At 32.1% G+C, this 23,197-nt stretch overlaps 1 protein-coding gene across 1 annotated transcript; it reads right to left on the minus strand.

Annotated features, from left to right (window-relative positions):
- Positions 1 to 5,388: 5,388 nt before the first annotated feature.
- LOC25481607 (protein ZINC INDUCED FACILITATOR-LIKE 1) lies at positions 5,389 to 11,881 on the minus strand. The gene is made up of 16 exons (XM_039829554.1): positions 11,771 to 11,881; positions 11,440 to 11,500; positions 11,252 to 11,354; positions 11,053 to 11,155; positions 10,767 to 10,820; positions 10,619 to 10,681; positions 10,347 to 10,396; positions 10,162 to 10,237; positions 9,672 to 9,851; positions 9,485 to 9,572; positions 9,146 to 9,231; positions 8,960 to 9,067; positions 8,798 to 8,842; positions 8,617 to 8,705; positions 5,913 to 5,956; positions 5,389 to 5,666 (listed from the first exon to the last, which is right to left on the minus strand). The coding sequence occupies exons 1-16, from the start codon at positions 11,771 to 11,773 to the stop codon at positions 5,554 to 5,556; spliced, it is 1,266 nt and encodes a 421-aa protein (XP_039685488.1). The 5' UTR covers positions 11,774 to 11,881; the 3' UTR covers positions 5,389 to 5,553.
- Between the last annotated feature and the right edge of the window lie 11,316 nt (positions 11,882 to 23,197).

Raw genomic sequence — 23,197 nt, forward strand, 5'->3', positions numbered from 1 at the left:
TAAAGAGTTTGATTAGTCATTGAACGTTCCAAGTACTTTCGCTGCAAGATTATTTTAGTTTGATTAGTTATTCTAACATCTTTGAAGTAGTTTAGATCAAAGAATCTTGTGATTAGGGTTAGATCTGCAAACGTGTTTTCTCATTGAACGTTCATGCAGGTAGTTTGACTCCAATATTCTTTCAGTTAGGGCAAGAATTTTGAGCTTGATTATTCGTTTTGAAATCTTCGAAGTAGTTTAGGTGGAAGAATATTATAATTAGGGTTATAGTTTTTATTAGGATTAGATTTGTAAGGTTAGTTAGTCGATAACAATAGTTTGATTAGTGATAGAACGGTTATCCAAGTACTTTGAATACGTTCATCAAAGTACTTTGACTCCAATATTCTTTAAGTAAGGGTAACAGTTGTGCATTTGACAAGTCGTTTTGAAATCTTTGGATTAGTTTAGTTCTAAGAAAATTGTTATCAGGGTTATAGATGTCCTTAGGAGGTGGAGGGTTTGGGTTCGATTCCCACCACCGAAAACCTCCTTTTTTTTTTGTTATGCTTTTTCATTTTGACAGGATGTCTCCTTTTGTAAGGATATAGACAGGTGAAGTTGAAAACTTAACGAACGCGCCCCATGTGGCTATTTGGTAACGAATATGTCCTTAGGAGGTGGAGGGTTTGGGTTCGATTCCCACAACCAAAAACCTTTTTTTTTTTTTATTCTTTTTTATTTTCGCAGGAATTCTCATTTTGGGGACCATTGATGTTTGGCACGGTCGTGTCATTTTTATGCACGATCGTGTTTAATAACCAGGAGTTATAACGTTTGATTCCAGTGAATATACGCACGATCGTGTCATATGAACGCACGACCGTGCTTAAATTTCAGGTCAATGTTTTTTTATTTTTTGTATTTATCTAAAGTTTTTAATATAGATTACCATATTTATTAAGTTTGGTATTTTATAGGGAAGAAGAAAATATGATTTTTAACACATTTGTCATTGGTCCAATGACAATAGGACAACACATGTGGTGTAGTGTTTGTTAAAAAATTGGTTGAGTGAAGGACCATCCAATTTATGGAATCTCTGAGATTGAAGTTGAAAGACATATGCATGCTAACATGAAAAGCATTCAAAAAGCAAATGATTGTGTTGGTTTAGTATTCTAAACAATTCATACTTGTTTGTGATATATAATGGAAGTAAACATGAATCATTTAATATTGTGTTACAACTAGATCATGTTGAAGCTTCAAATGTGTGTAATGCAGTGAGCACGACCGTGCCAATGTTACACACGGTCGTGCAACATCCACTTCAACTGAAAATATGTGCCAGTGCATACTGACCAACAAAGCATGACCGTGCTTCCATATGACCAACAATTTTTTTTAAATCAGTATTATGAGCACGACCGTGCTCATAATACACACAATCGTGCTATGTATCTAGTTCAAAATCTATCTCATAAAAACTACCCTAAACCATCCATATTTACTTCCATTATGACAAGCACGACCGTTTCAATATTAAGCACGACCGTGTTCGTGATAAAAACATTAAAACCAACAAATCACCAGTAAGTTTAGGCACGGTCGTGCAATAAATAAGCACGACCGTGCACGATACCAAAAAACAATAAAATCAACAAATCACCATTGTTGGCTTCTTACTCACTTTCATTTACCAAAAACTTACTCAGACAATAATAATTTATTCTTTCGGTTATGGTATCTAACACTCTTTTATTAGTCAACAACAATACTAAACAACACCCAACCATATAGCATAATAAAATATTTAAAATGATAAACTAAATTTTATTCATACCTTTAAAACGTAAATGAATCAAGATCTATAAACCAAACTAAGCAGAAAACTCCAGATCAATAAACGAGACTGAAATAATGTTGAACAATTTTGTTAATGAAGAAGAACTTTAAGTTAAGCACAAAGGAGAAAGGATGTCTGGAAATGTCAAAAATATGGGTGGCTATGGAGATGAAGAAGAATGTTAAGCATGAAGGAGAAGGGAAACAAAGCTAAAAATGATATATTCTGGTGTGTCACTTATGGAAAAGTTGAATTACTACTCTCCATGTTTCAATTTTAGTAGGGGGTGTACAAGTTATTGCTGATAACTGGTTGTTTTTTAGGGGGGTGTGAGCAGCAGAAACAATAAATGAATATTTTACAATATAATATGTTTCATTAAAATATTCCAGTAGGTAAATTACCACCAGCTGTCATTCCATGGGAAAATTGTGCATGGTGCACAAATTTTGTATTTGTGCATTCTAAATGGCACCCTATTTCTATGTAGCAGCCTTGGTTAGGTACCTTCAAACGGTGTACTTGGTTTGACTCCCGTGTCACATCTCTAGGATGATGTAGATTTGGTCTACTAGGAAGGAGGGATTTTGTATGTTTCTGGTTTCATTCTGTGTTGATGTTGGATTTCTAGTTTTCTTTTAGGTGGTGCTGTGGTATGTTTTTGCTTTTGGTGGGGTCTTGGTGACCATCAAGTATGTTCAAACATTTTTATGTTATACACATATAAAATAAAAATATTGTCCCATTAACATATCTAGTTGACTGAGACATGTATTGTTATATGCCGGGGTCGAGGTTCGAATCACGGACATCCAATTTGTTCACCTTAAAAAAGGTGAATTCTAACACCAGACTACTTGACCAAAAATAAAATAAAAATATTATAGTCAATATACTATAAATTCATCTTGGCATAGTGGTTGGGGTTCCTTTTTTTCTCTAAAAGCATGTTCGAACATGCATCAGCTTGCACGTTTAAACGTTTAAAATTGGCATTAACAACGGGAATAAAGCATGTATAGTGCGAATGAGGATTCTCAGGTGTAAATATTACACGCTGTAACTGTTCTGTACCGTCTGATCTGAAGTGAACGGTCAAGATCTGACATTGTGTAAAATTGTTGAAATCCGTGCTGTGAATTGGAACCGTCAGATCATGAATTGATGGTTGAGATTTGCTACTGCGACAAACTGTGTGAATTTGCTACAGCAGCAAATTCAGATCTATACAGTGCAATATAATAGGTATAATATGATATACTTATGCAAATGATTGGGGTGTCCTTAGTCATAACATAGCTCTGCCACGGCTACTAGTCTTACCTTTTTAAATATATGAATTGATTTTAGAATTTAAATGACTACCAGCTATAGCGTTTAAATCTGATCCAGGAAATTTGATTAATTTAATGGATTAAGCTAGAGATAGATAATTATTGAGTTACGACATTTAAATTAACATTCGTATCAAACCTTCAACGGTTACGGACTTATCTAAGAGATTAGAGTGTTGTAGCTTTAGAAGAAGGTTTTGAGCCAATAGATTGATCATAACTATTTTGTTAATTTATCATGAAATTAGAGGATAATTGTAGAGACTAGGTGCAATTGTCAAACAACGAGAATTAATTAATTCTAAAGACCTGATCACTTTTTCTCTGTTATTTCCCAAAATAATTCATTTTTATTTTTATTTTATGTAAAACTCAAATATATGCTCTACATACCCCACATCTATTCGGTAAATCATTTTTATAATTAAATTTTCGAGTTGATATTGAAACAATCCCTGTGGAGACAAACTTATAAATTTTATTATTTCGATTCATTTTTAATACACTTGCCAAAAGTCTATCAAATATTGTCTCAAGCATCATAATAGAAAACTCTCACAGTTGTGAGGAGTGGACTAACCCACATTGAATAAACCACTATAATTTCCGTGTGTCATAATCTTCTATCACTATACTCTTTATTTACAGAATACACTTCACACACACAATTATACAAATTTGTTTTTATAAAAGAGATTATTATAATGTTCTTAACATGTCTGTTAAAAATCATTTAAAAATATAAAAGTTTAAGTATAATTAAACAAATTTCAATTTAACAGGGACCAACACATACTTTTAGTCCTTGTAAAATTAAAATTTGCTTAATTGTGCTTAAACTTTTAAATTTGTAACATATTTTTCACATACTTACTTAGAATATTATACAAAGTTCATCCGAAAAAAGTAACTTAAAATTTTAGGCTAAACTTCACTTTTCTCCCCCTAAGTTTCAAAATATTGCAATTTTGGCCCCCTATTAAAAAAATTGGCAAAAGTGACCCCCTATGTTTAGGGAAATATGCTCTTTTGACCCCTAACATAAGGGAAATATGTTTTTTGACCCCTTATCTTTACAAAAAGTTGCAATTATGACCCCTTTTCTGGGACACGTGGCATCTTCTGAGCAATTGTGGGATGAAAGGGGCAAAAATTGCTATTTTTCTAATAGATGGCCAAAATCGCAACATTATGAAATATAGGGGGCGAAAAGTGCAGTTTAGCCAAAATTTTATTATTAGGTCCAAATTTTCATTAATATAATCTTGAAAATTTGGCTTTTAGAAAAATTCATATTTAATTCTTTACATGTTAAAAAACTAAATTTTTTTACAAAAAAGTGTGTTACGATGTTATGAACATGTATGTAAAAAATCTTTCAAAAATTTAGAAGTTTAAGCATAAATAAACAAATTTTAATTTAACAGGGACTAAAAACACTAACAGAAAATTTTGTAGGGACTAAAAAGTGTGATTTATTTTTATAGGGACTAAAAACAAAACTGCAAATATTTATAAGGACCAAACACTTAATTAACCCTTGATTTTTTTATACTAACACTTCAAAACATTATGAAGTATGCTTAAACTTTGCCCTTCCAAGTTTTAACTTAAAAAATGACACAATTCAAACTCATCTTTCTTGTGACTATTATATCTACTTTAATTATAAGGAAAAAAAAACTCATTTTCTATGTCCCAAATTATAAGCAAAAAGACAAACTTTTGTCATATTTAATTATTGGGAAATGTTAACTTGATGTTAATGATTCCACTAATAGAAATTATGTCTCGAAAATTGTGTTAATTTATTGCTTAAAAAATCTAATATTAGTTTTTTTCAATTAATAATTACCATTAGTGGCAAGAATGTAATGCTTAACATGTGGCTTAAGGACACGAGTTAACATGACCCTTAATTATTTTATTTCAAAAAAATCTTCTTTTTCAAAGTGAAACTAAATACAAATTGCATTTAATTTGTTGTCCCTCTCATTTTCTAACAAATAACCAATGAAAAATGTTTTTACATCTTCCCATGAAACTAATTCCAAGGAAAACACAATAAATTATAATCCAAATTACTATCTATCATGTTTTAGTTTTCTTAATAAGTGTAAAATAGTTTTTTTTCTTATAATTTAAGACGGATCAAGTATATTATAATTAAGTTTAGATTAATGTCACCCTCAATTAAAAAATTATTTCTAGCTCCGTCACCCTCAATTAAAAAATTCTTACTACATAACCTTCTTCTTTTTCAATAGAGGTCCTTATGACAGCATATTAATATACATATTCTCTTACATACATAATAAAAATGTATGTTTTCAGACATTATCAATGTATGTAACCAAAAAAAAAAAAAAAAGACATTATCAATGTATAATATCATTGTAACTCGTCTGAGTTTGTTTTCTTCTTTTCACCGAGGAATGGTTTAAACATCAAAAGTATTCCAAGTCCTTCAACTAAATTAAGGAAGAAAAACACCATTTGAGTTCCTGCAGTTAAATGTGCAATAGTTAGTTCTCAAGTAATATACCAAAAGATAGGATTCGTAAAAGTTTAAATATATTACTAGCAAATACATGTTAACATATGGACACATATTAGTATATAAATAATAGAAGTTATATATTCAACATTATTCTGATTTATTTCTAAAAAAGTTGCAAAATATAAATACTTGAAAATTAATAGAAGTTAAGCATTGAAAAATGAAGATTGTTTATAGTTAAGCATCATACCAGGTAGGAAAGAAGCATCCATACGCTTTTGTGACCAAGTTAATCTGCAAAAACAAAGATCATAAAAAGAAGAAAATTCAGAATGATTTTTAATAGCATATCTTGTAACACCCCGTTTCCCAAAAATCAATTAATTAATAAAACATGCATCAGAGTAATTCCCAAACGGGCATGTCACACTACATTTTCAAGATTTCTTAAATAGAATATAAAATCTATTTAATAAACATCCTTCAAAGTCATCATTAATTTTACAGCGGAAAATTTGCATCAAAACAACAACAGCAACTGTTTAAATCTCCATAATTAAATCTTGGCATAAAAACCTTATCAACATAAATTCAACAACCATAGGGCTACGTCAGCAATATTCAAAAATTGATATATAGGAATGAAAAACAATAAGAAAATCTCATCCCGTACGTATCAGAGCCTAAGACACTTGAGCCACCACTCCTACTAATCTTTATTACCTGCAAGTTACCCATACGAAGGGCAACATTTCCAAGCAGAAGGGGTGAGATTTCACAAACAATAATAATAAGCATATAATTCATCAAATGCATCTAACAACTTAAAACTCCATCATATCAACAGTCATAACTCGATATCATAAACAACATCATAACAACATCATTAATTCGTATTAACATTCTCCACCAAGCACCTCATTAACAACTCATGAATAGAGGACAACTTAGCAACTATACGTAACATCATCATTTCATAATAATAATTATTTATCAAACATTCCATTAACAATTCATGAATAAAAGACAACTTATCAACTTAACATAACCCTCATCAAGTACATTTAACAACTCATGGGTAACCTCATGTAATATCATAACAACCCCACATTCAACATCATAAAAGATCATCATAACCTCGTCATACTCATCAACATAAACAATAAAGTAAGAGTACACCACCTCTTATAACAACGACAAGTAAGAGTACACCACCTCTTAGAAAGACAATAAAGTAAGAGTACACCACCTCTTATAACAACGACAAGTAAGAGTACATCACCTCTTAGAAAGACAATAAAGTAAGAGTACACCACCTCTTAGAAAGACAATAAAGTAAGAGTACACCACCTCTTATAACAACGACAAGTAAGAGTACACCACCTCTTATAAAGACAACGAGTAAGAGTACACCACCTCTTATAAAGACGACAAGTAAGAGTACACCACCTCTTATAAAAGCGACACGTAAGAGTACACCACCTCTTATAAAGACGACACGTAAGAGTACACCACCTCTTATAGAAACATCTAACATGATCAATCATCAACAACAGATACAACTACAACTTCAACAACAACACCAACGATGATAACAACATCGACAATTTGCATAATTTACTTATGACTCATTCGGCAACGTACAACCCAGCACACTTACAATTTAAACCAACATTCACATCTTAATTAAGATCCAACACCAACACTAGTAGCACATAGACATCCCAAAATATGACAATACCAAATGATAATCAACACTACTTAAACATCATACATTTTCCACATAAGGTATATAGTTATTTCACATAACCAACAACATTAATCATCTTAATTTCAGACTCTCTGAAGAACATTAATATTATAAACAACTTCGTTTCTACCCCAAGGACCAACTCACAACTTAGGTTAAATACTCTTAAACACCTTAATTAAACCCCTAGTACTTCTAGTTTTGAGGTTTGGAATTATTCCCTAAGTTTTCGATCAACTTAGAAACGGTTTTGCTGAATTTTCATAAAATTTCACTAAGACCTCATTGGAGTATTTTCATCATAACTCCTAAACCAAAAATCATTTTCACGCCAAACTAGAGTCATTGGAAAGCTAACAAAATTATCTACAACTTTCATGTTTACACCAAAGGCCAATTCAAAACAGAAACGTGTGAAAAAGACGCAAGAACGCGAAATAGGGGATGCTGTCAAAGTGCAGCTCGCGAGGCGAGTAAGTTTACTCGCTGTGGCGAGTTGCGACAGACAACTCTACGGGAACAGACCAGTTTCCAGCCAAAAACCCAATTTTTCATCCACCCAAACCCCAAATTTGATAGGAAACTTAACCTATGATTATTGAACATCAATTCTTAACACAATTTCCATGGTTTCTACACTTTTCAATTCAAAAATCAATAATCAAAACCTAATCCCAATTATTCAACCTAAGAACAACAACATGTTAAATCACAAATTCAGAATTTATACACTATGATTACTGAATGTTAGTCTCACCCTTACCTTAGATCGATGAACAAAGCTCTACAGAATCTGATTCTCCCCACTTGGCTCTTCTCTTGGTTTTTCTCCCAAAACTCTGTTGTACGTGAAAACTGTTTCTCTGACTGACAGTTTCTAGTTTCTAATAATTCAGTAAAACATAACCTCCCACTTAATTTCTATTTATTAAAATAAAACCCCCAAGACTCCAATTAATTCTATTTCTCACATTATTCTAAATTCCCACTTATTCTATTAAATAGTAAAATAACTCATTTAATAAAATATAACACACCACATAATCAACATAATTATATAAAATCATATATATAAAAAAAAGACTTTAAATCAACCAATTATAATTAAATAAAATTGGGGCGTTACATATCTTAAGTGTAGTAAAAAAGCATGTAGATTAAAATTTCTACTAATGAAGAAAAAAATTAGATGAAGATTACTCACATTGTACCACCTGCAGCAGGTCCAATAGCTTTGAATAGAGACATTGATGTCATAGCAATTCCATTAGCTGCTCCTCTTTGATGTTGTTCCTGTTTTCCAAATCAATATGTCACAATTACATCAAAAACTAATATCAAACTTTGTGAGTGAACAGATAAAAGATAACAATGACTACACTTACCACTACTCGGTTTTGTATTAGGAATAAACCTGTTTGAATCGTCTCCTAAGCAACTCCATAAAAGTTATTACAATCAGTTAAATTTGTAATACAACGAACGTTTCTATCGATTAATTAAAATGAATTTTGGTTAAGTGAATCCATTTAAAGAAATGAACTTACAGACATAATATTCTTGAGGATGGAAGCAATACTAATCACAATGTATAAGGTTATGCCAGACAACATTGCTATGAAGGGGTAACTTTGCAAAAGTGGCATAGAAAAAATCTGCATATGTGAAATTCAGAATTTCAGAATATCTAGTAATTAAATTCAGAATTTCAGTAACTGCTATAACAAACTGACCGCTGTGATTCGCGCAAAGCCAATTGGTCCACAAGCTTTCTCAACAGAAGGGTATATGAAAAATTGGTAAATGCAAAGTGCAACTCCTAATAGTTTCACAATTAGTAATTATACAAAATATCCATTTTATAATAGGTATTCGAAGATCAACGTTTGATATATTATAATATGTCTAATTATCTATGAGTTTAATTTTGATACACTGCGTAAAAAGTATTACACAAACGTTCTTAATGATCTGATGATTACGATTGATTGACAGACGGTGTACATGAATTAAATCCATTATCTATTATGAACGACAATGATAAACAGTTATTATAGGTTCAAAAGATGCACCTGAAATTATAAGAACATCACCAACATCATCCGTTGTAAAGTTTAAACCCCCTAGCTTCAGAGGACTAGTAGCCCATAACGAGAAAACCTAAAGAAAGCAACATGAGTAGATGTTTTTCACTTCTACAAATTAAAAGAGATTTACAATTGAATGTACCATTTTTAATCTCAATAGTTAGAAATTTACCTCATGATAAGCAATATCATGAAGTGAGAAGACAGAATAAGCAATGATAGATGACATTAAAGGCCAATTCATGAAGAGGTTTTCATTCTTTTGGACTGTTCTTTCTTTACTGCTTCCATTTTCTAAAGCTTCCGCATCACCTTTGGATTCTTCGCTACCATTGTGATTGTGAAGTGTTTCCTGCAGATAGTGTAAACAACTATAATTGATGAGGGAAACAAAGAAGACTTTATAACTAGTGGAGACAAAGCACGGATAAGCGAGAAAAAACACAGAAATTAGTTTACATTAGCGTAAATAGTAAACATGTACATTTTGACGTTCTTGTCTGTCCACTTCAATTTTTAATGTTTAATTGAAGAAAAAAGTCACACCAAAGTTCAGTATCCTCTTTATTAAAGTGTTCAAGTAAAAGACGCAAAAGATAAAAACCAATGAAACATAAAATCTTTATTTAATCAAGATAGATGATAAAATCAAAGATACATACCGGAATCCAGATGCAGGCAATTACTACTGTAAATGCAAGTACTGATATTATAAAGCAGGGCAAGAAGTATGGGAACCTGCAAAATTGAAATATCATTTAAGGATAAACTATAGAAACACAAGATGGAAGTCAAAGTTGAATCATTTGATTTTTATAAAATGAAAAAGCAGGAAAATTCCACTTACTTGTCCCAAAAGGAATCCTTTGGAAAAATTTGTGGGTACTTTTCTACTGGCTGTAAGAAGAAATATCAAAAAGTATTAGTTAAAAAAAAATGAAAAATGTGCCACTTATAGGCACAAACTAACACAGAAGAAAATATCCAAAACATGCACAAGACCATTTATTTGCAAAATTTCAGGCATTAGCCTTCTCAGTATACCTTATTTGCACGTAAAATTCATGTCTTTTTCACGATGTATTTTATACTTGATAATGCTAAAAATCAAAATAGTACCTGAGCCAAATAGCCTCCTATTGCTGGGCCAACAATTAAGCCTACACCCCAAGCTGCACTAACCTGAAATCATACCACACTTTGAATTATTATGATGAAAATGCAGCATTAAGAACCGATATCAGACAGAAGAATTGTTGAGACTTACGGTAGAAAGTCCTCTAGCTTGGTGCTCTTCTCGAAAAAGTTCAGAAGCATAGGCCTGTTAAATACAGAAATATTTCATATACATAAATAAATTAAAATTTGAATAAGATTGAACAAGTAATGGATACAAATTTTGTATCGGAAAATGGCAACTATTAAAGTTACGAGTTAGGTAATTAGTTTTAACAGATAACCGAAAGCCTTAAGTAATTAACGAATATATTAGCAGTACAATATTAGTAAGGATTAGGAACAATAGAATAGGATTAGAATACTCTCACGCGTACCTTAACTGGTCCAAGCACGCCATTTAAACTTCCGAGAAGAAATCTCGTGATAATAGCCATCCAAAAACCCGTACTGAGGCCAAATAATGTGTTGAAAATGACACTGAAATCAAGTAAACATCAATAATTATGAGAGACATCCCACAACATAACTTAAAGAAACATCCATTTCAATATTCTTTTGTTAGATACTACTTACACTGCAATGATTCCCATGATTATAACAGGTTTTCGACCATAGCGATCTGAAACCATTCCCCATAGTACAGACGTCAAACATCTTCCAAGCATGAACGAAGATCCTACAGCATTTTCAGTCACTTCAATGAAGAACATATATCAATGATAATATTCTTCTTGGAAATACTAAAAAAAAGAAATTCTTACCAACATAACCAGCGTAATAACTTATATCAGCTTCTTCTTTTGCAACGTTGAAATCCCTTACCTGAAAATATTGCATTATTAAGGATTGTATTATTGTGCATTAATAAGTTTATCACATTACACCATACCAGAATTATAGAAACAATAGTTTGTACTATATACAAAAAGATTATTAAACAGTGAGTGAACTGATACTAATTGATTCCTTGAATTAAACGATGAATCAATCGAAAAATGATTCATGGAAATAAAGAATAATTTTTATGTGTTCATTGAGGCAACTTTTTAGAAATAAAAATGTGACAAGATGAGAGAAGATAGATAAACTGACCATGAAATAAAGGAAGGGAAAGAGAGAGGTTGCAGGCAGAGCTGAAAATGACAACAAAAAGTTAGTTACATAGAACAGCAGCAAACTAGGAACTCAAAATCACATGTAAACAAAAAGTTTCAAAGAACAAAATTGTACTCCCTCAGTCCCTCAATACTTGAACCTATTTGGAAAAAATATTTGTCCCACAATACTTGAGCTTCTCAGATTTTTAAGCAGGATTTGACAAATTTACCCCTTATAAATACTTTTTGTGGTCTCCATGTAAAAGTTTGTAGTGGAACAATCATTACTTAAAAGTGAAGGTTTCAAAATAATAACAAGAGCAATTCAGTAAAAATATCATTCTCTTTCTTTCATCTTTACACTTGTTTAATTTGTGTGAAATGGTCAAGTAGGTGAAGTATTGAGGGACGGAGGGAGTAACATATTTATGTAGAAATGTAAAACAAGAATTTCAATGCTTACCAGCAGATAACACAACCATCCAAATAATCACAAGATTTATTATGGATAGCCCTTGATTAAGCTCTTTAGTTTGTTCCACTTTACAACCAGGACAATCTTCATAGTATTGCTTCTTCTCCAACAATGGCTCTTTCTCCATGTTTCTAACAGAATTCCACTTCTTCCTTTTTTTTTCTTTCTTTCTTTCTATATCACTTCACAATTCACATGTACCATGAAGCAAAAGGTTAATTAATCAGAAAAGTTTATATCAAAGACAGTGTTTATGTTTTGCCATTAAATAAATGGGGCACACCTACAAATAGACATACAGGTTCTTGAGAAATTTAATAATTTCTATTTAAACCAAATAGAAATACTTCTATTATATTTAGTTTTTTACCCAAATACTTCTGTTATCTCTAAGAAAAAAAAAATACCTTTAATATAGCATAAATCCATTGAACCTTACAGAATTGCATGCTTCGTCGGGATCCTTACTTTGTGTGTTAATTTGATTTACTAATAAAGAGATATTAAACTTTTGAAGTAAACAATTATGTGGATTTTTGTGGAAAGAATAAAAATGCCAAAGATTTACAACATTTCTAAAAGTAAATATTCCTGTAAATTAAAATGAACGCATACTTATAAAAACAAAAATAGAAAATATTTTCACAAATTAAGTGGTAGTAATAAATTATATTTATGAAAATTATAGACATTTGAATTTAGACACCTACATTCATTTTAAATAAAAGAAAACTATGAGAACTTTGCTTTCGATTATTATACACATCAACTGGGTGTAACGGTTCGGTTTGGATCGGTTTTTGTCAAAAAATATCTAAACCAATGAAATCTTCATCAACTTGGATTGATTTGGTTTTTACTTTTTTCAAAAAAGAAACCGAACCATATTTTCACAAATTTGTATTTCTTATATACAACATATTCAAATATTTCGTAGAACTCTGTTCGTCATGTTCACTATTTTTCAAACTACTTTGTATAACTAAAATGAAAAAACTAACAAAAGATGGATGATCCCATCGGTGGTGAGAAACGATGGGTTAGGTGTGACTGGCGGTTAGTGTTCTTTTTTCGTAGAAACAGAATAGAGTGTGAGTGACGAGATGAGATGATGATGGCAGAAAGTGAACGAATTAAGGAGTATTTTATATTGTATTTTAATTTTGAGTTTAATCATAAATGTGTGTGAGGAGGGATAATAATACTAAAATGGGGAGTGAAGTTAGCATCGGTTCAGTTCATCGGTTCTTTGGATCTCAAAATTAAAAATCGAGAACCTAACCAAATTAGATCGGTTTAGGTTGGTTTGGTTCGGTTTTGAACCAAACCAAACAAGGTTGGATATTTTTTGGTTTGGTTCGGTTTGAATTTTTGATTTCATCGGTTTTGTCCAAACCAATTACACCCCTAACATCAACAATACTAATTGTTTTCCTCTACACTTTACTGGTAACGATTGAATGTGTGGCATGGTAGCACACGAAAAGCCAAATTTATAATGCAGTCTTTTAAAGATAACTTATAGAAGGGAGAAATCTTGGTTGGAGAAGTATAATTTTGGAAGAGGAAAGATGAGGGGTTTTCGGGTGTAACCAAGAAAGAAGGAAACAGCTTTTTAAAAATAAACTTTATGAAAGGGTAGTTTTGTCATTTTGGGGTGAAACCAAAAATATACAGGGTGTAATTAGAAAAATTCAATATGTTTTTAGTATTCATATATATATCAACCGTGTTTTATTTCCCTAAAATTTTTGTTACAATTTTGTTGGAACATTTGGTGTGAAGTTGGAAGGAAATTGAAAGATTAAATACCGTTTAATAAGACTTTGAACTAGTGTGATGTGAACTGATGTCGCATCATTTTTCAAAGATTTAGGGTTCGGGGGTTTGTTACGTTTAGGGAAGGTGTTAGCACCCTAAACGTTCTTAGTACTTTTATTTTGAGATCCTACTATGTTTTGAAAAGTTTCTGTAGATTTTATAAACCCTGTCAGATCCTTTTTCAATGTTTCAACTTCCTTTTTCAAAAGTATGTTTTCCTTTTGTACTTCAGAAGGTACAGACATAATGCCTTTTTGTTTTCTGTTTATCTCTCTTTGTTTTTCTGACATGTCAAAATGAGAATCTTGCAGAATTTTTATGGTCTTTCTGGACTCATCATACTTGTTCTGAAGTATTTTTTTTTTCTTCTTTTATCTCAGAAAGTTCTTTGATTAAAGAGTGACATCTATTAGTTAAGAAGTTTGAATCATATAAGAGACTATCAATTTTGTTTTCAAGATCTTTATATAAAGAATCAGTTTTATAGATAATTACCTCTTCCTCATCATCTGACTGAGCCATCAGTCCCATGTCTGTATCTGCATCTTCTTGAGAATCTGATTCTTCCATGTCATCCCATGTGATAATTGCTTTCTTCTTGAAGGGAGGTTTTTTCTGAACCTTTTTGATGTCAGGACATTCATTTTTGAAATGTCCAGTTTTGTTGCATCCATAGCAAGTGACTTGACTTTTGTCAGCTTCAGTTTTGATGCTGATGTTGGTCTTTGGAAACTTCTTTCTGATCTGATTTCTTCTCAACATCATCCTTTGAATTCTTTTAGAGATTAGTGCAAGTTCATCTTCAGCTTCTTCTTCATGAACTTCTTCTAATTCTTGTGGTTCTTGCACATCTTCATCAGCAACTGATGGGGTTTGCTGAGATGCTTTCAAGGCAAGTGTTCTTACCTTCTTCACTGGTTTGTCTCCTTGAAGTACAACTTCATGAGCTCTTAGTGAACCAATGAGATCTTCCAGGTTCATAGATTTTAAATCTTTGGCCTGAGTGATTGCAGTGACCATAGGTCTCCACATACTTGGAAGACATCTCAGAATTTTTCTAATTCTATCATGAGTGGAATATGCCTTTCCAAGAGATCTCATTTCATTTACTATTGTAGTAAATCTTGCATACATCTCATCAATGGTTTCATTTTCACTCATTTCAAAGACTTCAAATTTTCTGACTCCAATGTCAATTCTAGTTTCTTTGACATGAGATGTACCCTCATGATGTATTTTCAGAGTATTCCATACTTCTTTAGCATTTGTACATTCATCAACTCTTTCACTTTCTTCCATGGTTAGTGCACATGATAGAAAGAGTCTAGCTTTAGAGTTTAGTAATACCTGAGCTTTTTCATCTGTTGACCATGCACTTTTTGCTTTGACAGCTCCTTCTTTGGTTGTTGGAACAAAGTCTCCATTTGTGATGACTGCCCACATATCATTGTCTTGAGATCTGAGAAAGAGTTCCATCTTGCCTTTCCAGAAGTAGTAGTTTGATCCATCAAAGAGTGGTGGTCTATTTGAAGATCCTCCTTCAGCTATGTACTTGAATTTAGACATACTTCCTGAATCTTTTCTCTAACACTTGTTTAAGTGTTCAAACCCTTAGAGCCTAGCTCTGATACCAATTGAAGTAGATAAAATAGTCACAAGGAAGGGGGGGTTTGAATTGTGACCCTTTAAAAATTATCCTGAAACTTAAAAATGATTCTCAAGTTGTTTACTTGGAATTATGTTAACTTTCTGACTTCAGAATGTTCTGAAGTTCATAAACAAAATTGCTTAATAAAGTATAAGTGTAAGTGTGTGTTGTGTATACTGTAAATAAAAGAGTATAGAGAAGAAAGAAAGAACACACAAAGAGTTATAGTGGTTCACCCAATGTGGGCTAGTCCACTCCCCACAATCCTGTGAGAGTTTCCACTAAGATGCTTGAGATAACCTCTCAAGTCCTGCACCTTACAATCTTGCTCACCTGAACAATTACACTCCTGTATTCTCTAAGCCTCAGCAGGCTTGCACCTTCTTGCTAAGTTAACCACTTAGACTTTTACAACCTTTGCTCAACCTAACACTTTAGGACCTCTAAAAGCTAGATGAGACTTTGTTACAATTTGTATGGAAGTTGGGTGTTTGTAAAACAAACAATGAAAGAAGAAGAAGAGGTTATCCTACAGATAACAAGAGTATTGATTTGCACTAAGTTGATGAAAGACTTAGAGATTGATCAATTTCAGTTTGCAAAAGCTTCAAACAAAATCAGAGTTGTTTTCTTGTATGCTTTGCAATGGTGCAAGTTTTGCTAAGGCCAAGCCCTCTATTTATAGAGTCTTTGGGCTCATATAGCCGTTGTAGGGTGTCCAATGGTGTTATGCCATGTGTCCTGGGTCCCACAAGCTTTAACTTGAAATTCTGGGCAAACATTCTGATCTCTGATGAACATCAGAATGTTGTTGTGTTCATGATGATCTTCATCTGGGTTCATCACGTTCTTCATCTGGGTTCATCATGTATGAATGAACATATGAAGTTCTGGGCTATGCATATGTTTTTCATATGAATTTCTGGACAATAACCAATGTATGGACTTTTCTTCATACATCAGAATGTTCCTTTCCCAGATTTTGTCTTGGAACCGGTGCAGGAGGATTTAGTGGGATTCTGCATCTTCATGCCCATGCTTTGAGAGATTGTGTTGTCCTTGTTCAGTACCAACTCTCAGACGTGTCTATCTCTTGTTGAAGATGACAGATTTGCTTTGCTTTTGCTTTTTTTGCTTTTCACCTACTATACTGTTCATAAAGTAAGCATGAGCTGAGCTTGAACATTCTGATCATCAGAATGTTCCATCTGTTTCACTTAGGATGATTTGTAAGACTATCATTTGATGTAATCAAATCCTAATAGTGAAACAATAATGAAGAGCAGTGATGATAACATCTAGGATGATATTCCTTTGTGAAATATTCCTAGTACATCAATGTTCATAGTCTTAAATGAACATTGAATGCCTTCTTTGACATAACTCTTGTATTATGCCTTTATTGCTTGATTGATCCATGCAAATGTACTTTCCTGGACATATATTCATGTCACATGTGCCTTGCATGACCTTGATCACAGTTCTTGAGATTCTTGGCTTGTATAAGAATAACCTTCTGAACTAGGTTGCTTCTGAACTGGTTGCTTCTGAACTGGTTGCTTCTGAACTGGGTTGCTTCTGAACAGGGTTGCTTCTGAGCTCTCATCAGAACGTTCTGATCAACTTTCTGATCAACATTCTGAACTAACTTTCTGAACTTTAGAATTAGTTCATGGATTCAATGTCCTTTGATTTTATGCATCTTGGTATGATTCAAACCTTGTTCCTGTCTTAGTGAAAACACTCAAGAGCACAAGTTAAATACCAAGGAATTAATCAAAGTCCATTAATTCTTTAATCATATTTGTTTATTATCTTTAAAATTAATTAGGGATTTTGCCTCAACAGAAGAATCTTGTTATTAGGTTGAGATTTGTAAGCTTGATTAGTCGGTAAAGAGTTTGATTAGTCAGTAAAGATATTGATTAGTCGATAAAGAGTTTGATTAGTCATTGAACGTTCCAAGTACTTTCGCTGCAAGATTATTTTAGTTTGATTAGTTATTCTAACATCTTTGAAGTAGTTTAGATCAAAGAATCTTGTGATTAGGGTTAGATCTGCAAACGTGTTTTCTCATTGAACGTTCATGCAGGTAGTTTGACTCCAATATTCTTTCAGTTAGGGCAAGAATTTTGAGCTTGATTATTCGTTTTGAAATCTTCGAAGTAGTTTAGGTGGAAGAATATTATAATTAGGGTTATAGTTTTTATTAGGATTAGATTTGTAAGGTTAGTTAGTCGATAACAATAGTTTGATTAGTGATAGAACGGTTATCCAAGTACTTTGAATACGTTCATCAAAGTACTTTGACTCCAATATTCTTTAAGTAAGGGTAACAGTTGTGCATTTGACAAGTCGTTTTGAAATCTTTGGATTAGTTTAGTTCTAAGAAAATTGTTATCAGGGTTATAGATGTCCTTAGGAGGTGGAGGGTTTGGGTTCGATTCCCACCACCGAAAACCTCCTTTTTTTTTGTTATTCTTTTTCATTTTGACAGGATGTCTCCTTTTGTAAGGATATAGACAGGTGAAGTTGAAAACTTAACGAACGCGCCCCATGTGGCTATTTGGTAACGAATATGTCCTTAGGAGGTGGAGGGTTTGGGTTCGATTCCCACAACCAAAAACCTTTTTTTTTTTATTCTTTTTTATTTTCGCAGGAATTCTCATTTTGGGGACCATTGATGTTTGGCACGGTCGTGTCATTTTTATGCACGATCGTGTTTAATAACCAGGAGTTATAACGTTTGATTCCAGTGAATATACGCACGATCGTGTCATATGAACGCACGACCGTGCTTAAATTTCAGGTCAATGTTTTTTTATTTTTTTTGTATTTATCTAAAGTTTTTAATATAGATTACCATATTTATTAAGTTTGGTATTTTATAGGGAAGAAGAAAATATGATTTTTAACACATTTGTCATTGGTCCAATGACAATAGGACAACACATGTGGGGTAGTGTTTGTTAAAAAATTGGTTGAGTGAAGGACCATCCAATTTATGGAATCTCTGAGATTGAAGTTGAAAGACATATGCATGCTAACATGAAAAGCATTCAAAAAGCAAATGATTGTGTTGGTTTAGTATTCTAAACAATTCATACTTGTTTGTGATATATAATGGAAGTAAACATGAATCATTTAATATTGTGTTACAACTAGATCATGTTGAAGCTTCAAATGTGTGTAATGCAGTGAGCACGACCGTGCCAATGTTACACACGGTCGTGCAACATCCACTTCAACTGAAAATATGTGCCAGTGCATACTGACACGACCGTGTTAAACAAAGCATGACCGTGCTTCCATATGACCAACAATTTTTTTTAAATCAGTATTATGAGCACGACCGTGCTCATAATACACACGATCGTGCTATGTATGCAGTTCAAAATCTATCTCATAAAAACTACCCTAAACCATCCATATTTACTTCCATTATGACAAGCACGACCGTTTCAATATTAAGCACGACCGTGTTCGTGATAAAAACATTAAAACCAACAAATCACCAGTGAGTTTAGGCACGGTCGTGCAATAAATAAGCACGACCGTGCACGATACCAAAAAACAATAAAATCAACAAATCACCATTGTTGGCTTCTTACTCACTTTCATTTACCAAAAACTTACTCAGACAATAATAATTTATTCTTTCGGTTATGGTAACTAACACTCTTTTATTAGTCAACAACAATACTAAACAACACCCAACCATATAGCATAATAAAATATTTAAAATGATAAACTAAATTTTATTCATACCTTTAAAACGTAAATGAATCAAGATCTATAAACCAAACTAAGCAGAAAACTCCAGATCAATAAACGAGACTGAAATAATGTTGAACAATTTTGTTAATGAAGAAGAACTTTAAGTTAAGCACAAAGGAGAAAGGATGTCTGGAAATGTCAAAAATATGGGTGGCTATGGAGATGAAGAAGAATGTTAAGCATGAAGGAGAAGGGAAACAAAGCTAAAAATGATATATTCTGGTGTGTCACTTGTGAAAAGAGTTGAATTACTACTCTCCATGTTTCAATTTTAGTAGGGGGTGTACAAGTTATTGCTGATAACTGGTTGTTTTTTAGGGGGGTGTGAGCAGCAGAAACAATAAATGAATATTTTACAATATAATATGTTTCATTAAAATATTCCAGCAGGTAAATTACCACCAGCTGTCCTTCCATGGGAAAATTGTGCATGGTGCACAAATTTTATATTTGTGCATTCTAAATGGCACCCTATTTCTATGTAGCAGCCTTGGTTAGGTACCTTCAAACGGTGTACTTGGTTTGACTCCCGTGTCACATCTCTAGGATGATGTAGATTTGGTCTACTAGGAAGGAGGGATTTTGTATGTTTCTGGTTTCATTCTGTGTTGATGTTGGATTTCTAGTTTTCTTTTAGGTGGTGCTGTGGTATGTTTTTGCTTTTGGTGGGGTCTTGGTGACCATCAAGTATGTTCAAACATTTTTATGTTATACACATATAAAATAAAAATATTGTCCCATTAACATATCTAGTTGACTGAGACATGTATTGTTATATGCCGGGGTCGAGGTTCGAATCACGGACATCCAATTTGTTCACCTTAAAAAAGGTGAATTCTAACACCAGACTACTTGACCAAAAATAAAATAAAAATATTATAGTCAATATACTATAAATTCATCTTGGCATAGTGGTTGGGGTTCCTTTTTTTCTCTAAAAGCATGTTCGAACATGCATCAGCTTGCACGTTTAAACGTTTAAAATTGGCATTAACCACGGGAATAAAGCATGTATAGTGCGAATGAGGATTCTCTGGTGTAAATATTATACGCTGTAACTGTTCTGTACCGTCTGATCTGAAGTGAACGGTCAAGATCTGACATTGTGTAAAATTGTTGAAATCCGTGCTGTGAATTGGAACCGTCAGATCATGAATTGATGGTTGAGATTTGCTACTGCGACAAACTGTGTGAATTTGCTACAGCAGCAAATTCAGATCTATACAGTGCAATATAATAGGTATAATATGATATACTTATGCAAATGATTGGGGTGTCCTTAGTCATAACATAGCTCTGCCACGGCTACTGGTCTTACCTTTTTAAATATATGAATTGATTTTAGAATTTAAATGACTACCAGCTATAGCGTTTAAATCTGATCCAGGAAATTTGATTAATTTAATGGATTAAGCTAGAGATAGATAATTATTGAGTTACGACATTTAAATTAACATTCGTATCAAACCTTCAACGGTTACGGACTTATCTAAGAGATTAGAGTGTTGTAGCTTTAGAAGAAGGTTTTGAGCCAATAGATTGATCATAACTATTTTGTTAATTTATCATGAAATTAGAGGATAATTGTAGAGACTAGGTGCAATTGCCAAACAATGAGAATTAATTAATTCTAAAGACCTGATCACTTTTTCTCTGTTATTTCCCAAAATAATTCATTTTTATTTTTATTTTATGTAAAACTCAAATATATGCTCTACATACCCCACATCTATTCGGTAAATCATTTTTATAATTAAATTTTCGAGTTGATATTGAAACAATCCCTGTGGAGACAAACTTATAAATTTTATTATTTCGATTCATTTTTAATACACTTGCCAAAAGTCTATCAAATATTGTCTCAAGCATCATAATAGAAAACTCTCACAGTTGTGAGGAGTGGACTAACCCACATTGGATAAACCACTATAATTTCCGTGTGTCATAATCTTCTATCACTATACTCTTTATTTACAGAATACACTTCACACACACAATTATACAAATTTGTTTTTATAAAAGAGATTATTATAATGTTCTTAACATGTCTGTTAAAAATCATTTAAAAATATAAAAGTTTAAGTATAATTAAACAAATTTCAATTTAACAGGGACCAACACATACTTTTAGTCCTTGTAAAATTAAAATTTGCTTAATTGTGCTTAAACTTTTAAATTTGTAACATATTTTTCACATACTTACTTAGAATATTATACAAAGTTCATCCGAAAAAAGTAACTTAAAATTTTAGGCTAAACTTCACTTTTCTCCCCCTAAGTTTCAAAATATTGCAATTTTGGCCCCCTATTAAAAAAAATGGCAAAAGTGACCCCCTATGTTTAGGGAAATATGCTCTTTTGACCCCTAACATAAGGGAAATATGTTTTTTGACCCCTTATCTTTACAAAAAGTTGCAATTATGACCCCTTTTCTGGGACACGTGGCATCTTCTGAGCAATTGTGGGATGAAAGGGGCAAAAATTGCTATTTTTTTAATAGATGGCCAAAATCGCAACATTATGAAATATAGGGGGCGAAAAGTGCAGTTTAGCCAAAATTTTATTATTAGGTCCAAATTTTCATTAATATAATCTTGAAAATTTGGCTTTTAGAAAAATTCATATTTAATTCTTTACATGTTAAAAAACTAAATTTTTTTACAAAAAAGTGTGTTACGATGTTATGAACATGTATGTAAAAAATCTTTCAAAAATTTAGAAGTTTAAGCATAAATAAACAAATTTTAATTTAACAGGGACTAAAAACACTAACAGAAAATTTTGTAGGGACTAAAAAGTGTGATTTATTTTTATAGGGACTAAAAACAAAACTGCAAATATTTATAGGGACCAAACACTTAATTAACCCTTGATTTTTTTATACTAACACTTCAAAACATTATGAAGTATGCTTAAACTTTGCCCTTCCAAGTTTTAACTTAAAAAATGACACAATTCAAACTCATCTTTCTTGTGACTATTATATCTACTTTAATTATAAGGAAAAAAAACTCATTTTCTATGTCCCAAATTATAAGCAAAAAGACAAACTTTTGTCATATTTAATTATTGGGAAATGTTAACTTGTGCCCTTAGGGCACATGTTAATGATTCCACTAATAGAAATTATGTCTCGAAAATTGTGTTAATTTATTGCTTAAAAAATCTAATATTAGTTTTTTTCAATTAATAATTACCATTAGTGGCAAGAATGTAATGCTTAACATGTGGCTTAAGGACACGAGTTAACATGACCCTTAATTATTTTATTTTAAAAAATCTTCTTTTTCAAAGTGAAACTAAATACAAATTGCATTTAATTTGTTGTCCCTCTCATTTTCTAACAAATAACCAATGAAAAATGTTTTTACATCTTCCCATGAAACTAATTCCAAGAAAAACACAAGAAATTATAATCCAAATTACTATCTATCATGTTTTAGTTTTTTTAATAAGTGTAAAATAGTTTTTTTCTTATAATTTAAGACGGATCAAGTATATTATAATTAAGTTTAGATTAATGTCACCCTCAATTAAAAAATTATTTCTAGCTCCGTCACCCTCAATTAAAAAATTCTTACTACATAACCTTCTTCTTTTTCAATAGAGGTCCTTATGACAGCATATTAATATACATATTCTCTTACATACATAATAAAAATGTATGTTTTCAGACATTATCAATGTATGTAACCAAAAAA

This window comes from Medicago truncatula, chromosome 8 (assembly GCF_003473485.1).
Source record: "Medicago truncatula cultivar Jemalong A17 chromosome 8, MtrunA17r5.0-ANR, whole genome shotgun sequence".
NCBI classification, from domain to species: domain Eukaryota; kingdom Viridiplantae; phylum Streptophyta; class Magnoliopsida; order Fabales; family Fabaceae; genus Medicago; species Medicago truncatula.

Excerpts from the sequence above, each read along its gene's own strand:
- LOC25481607 (XM_039829554.1), bottom strand. Across the intron at positions 11,156-11,251 it reads ATCATGGGAATCATTGCAGT|TGTCATTTTCAACACATTAT; the intron begins GTAAGTAGTATC and ends ACTTGATTTCAG. Across the intron at positions 10,821-11,052 it reads GCGTGCTTGGACCAGTTAAG|GCCTATGCTTCTGAACTTTT; the intron begins GTACGCGTGAGA and ends TGTATTTAACAG.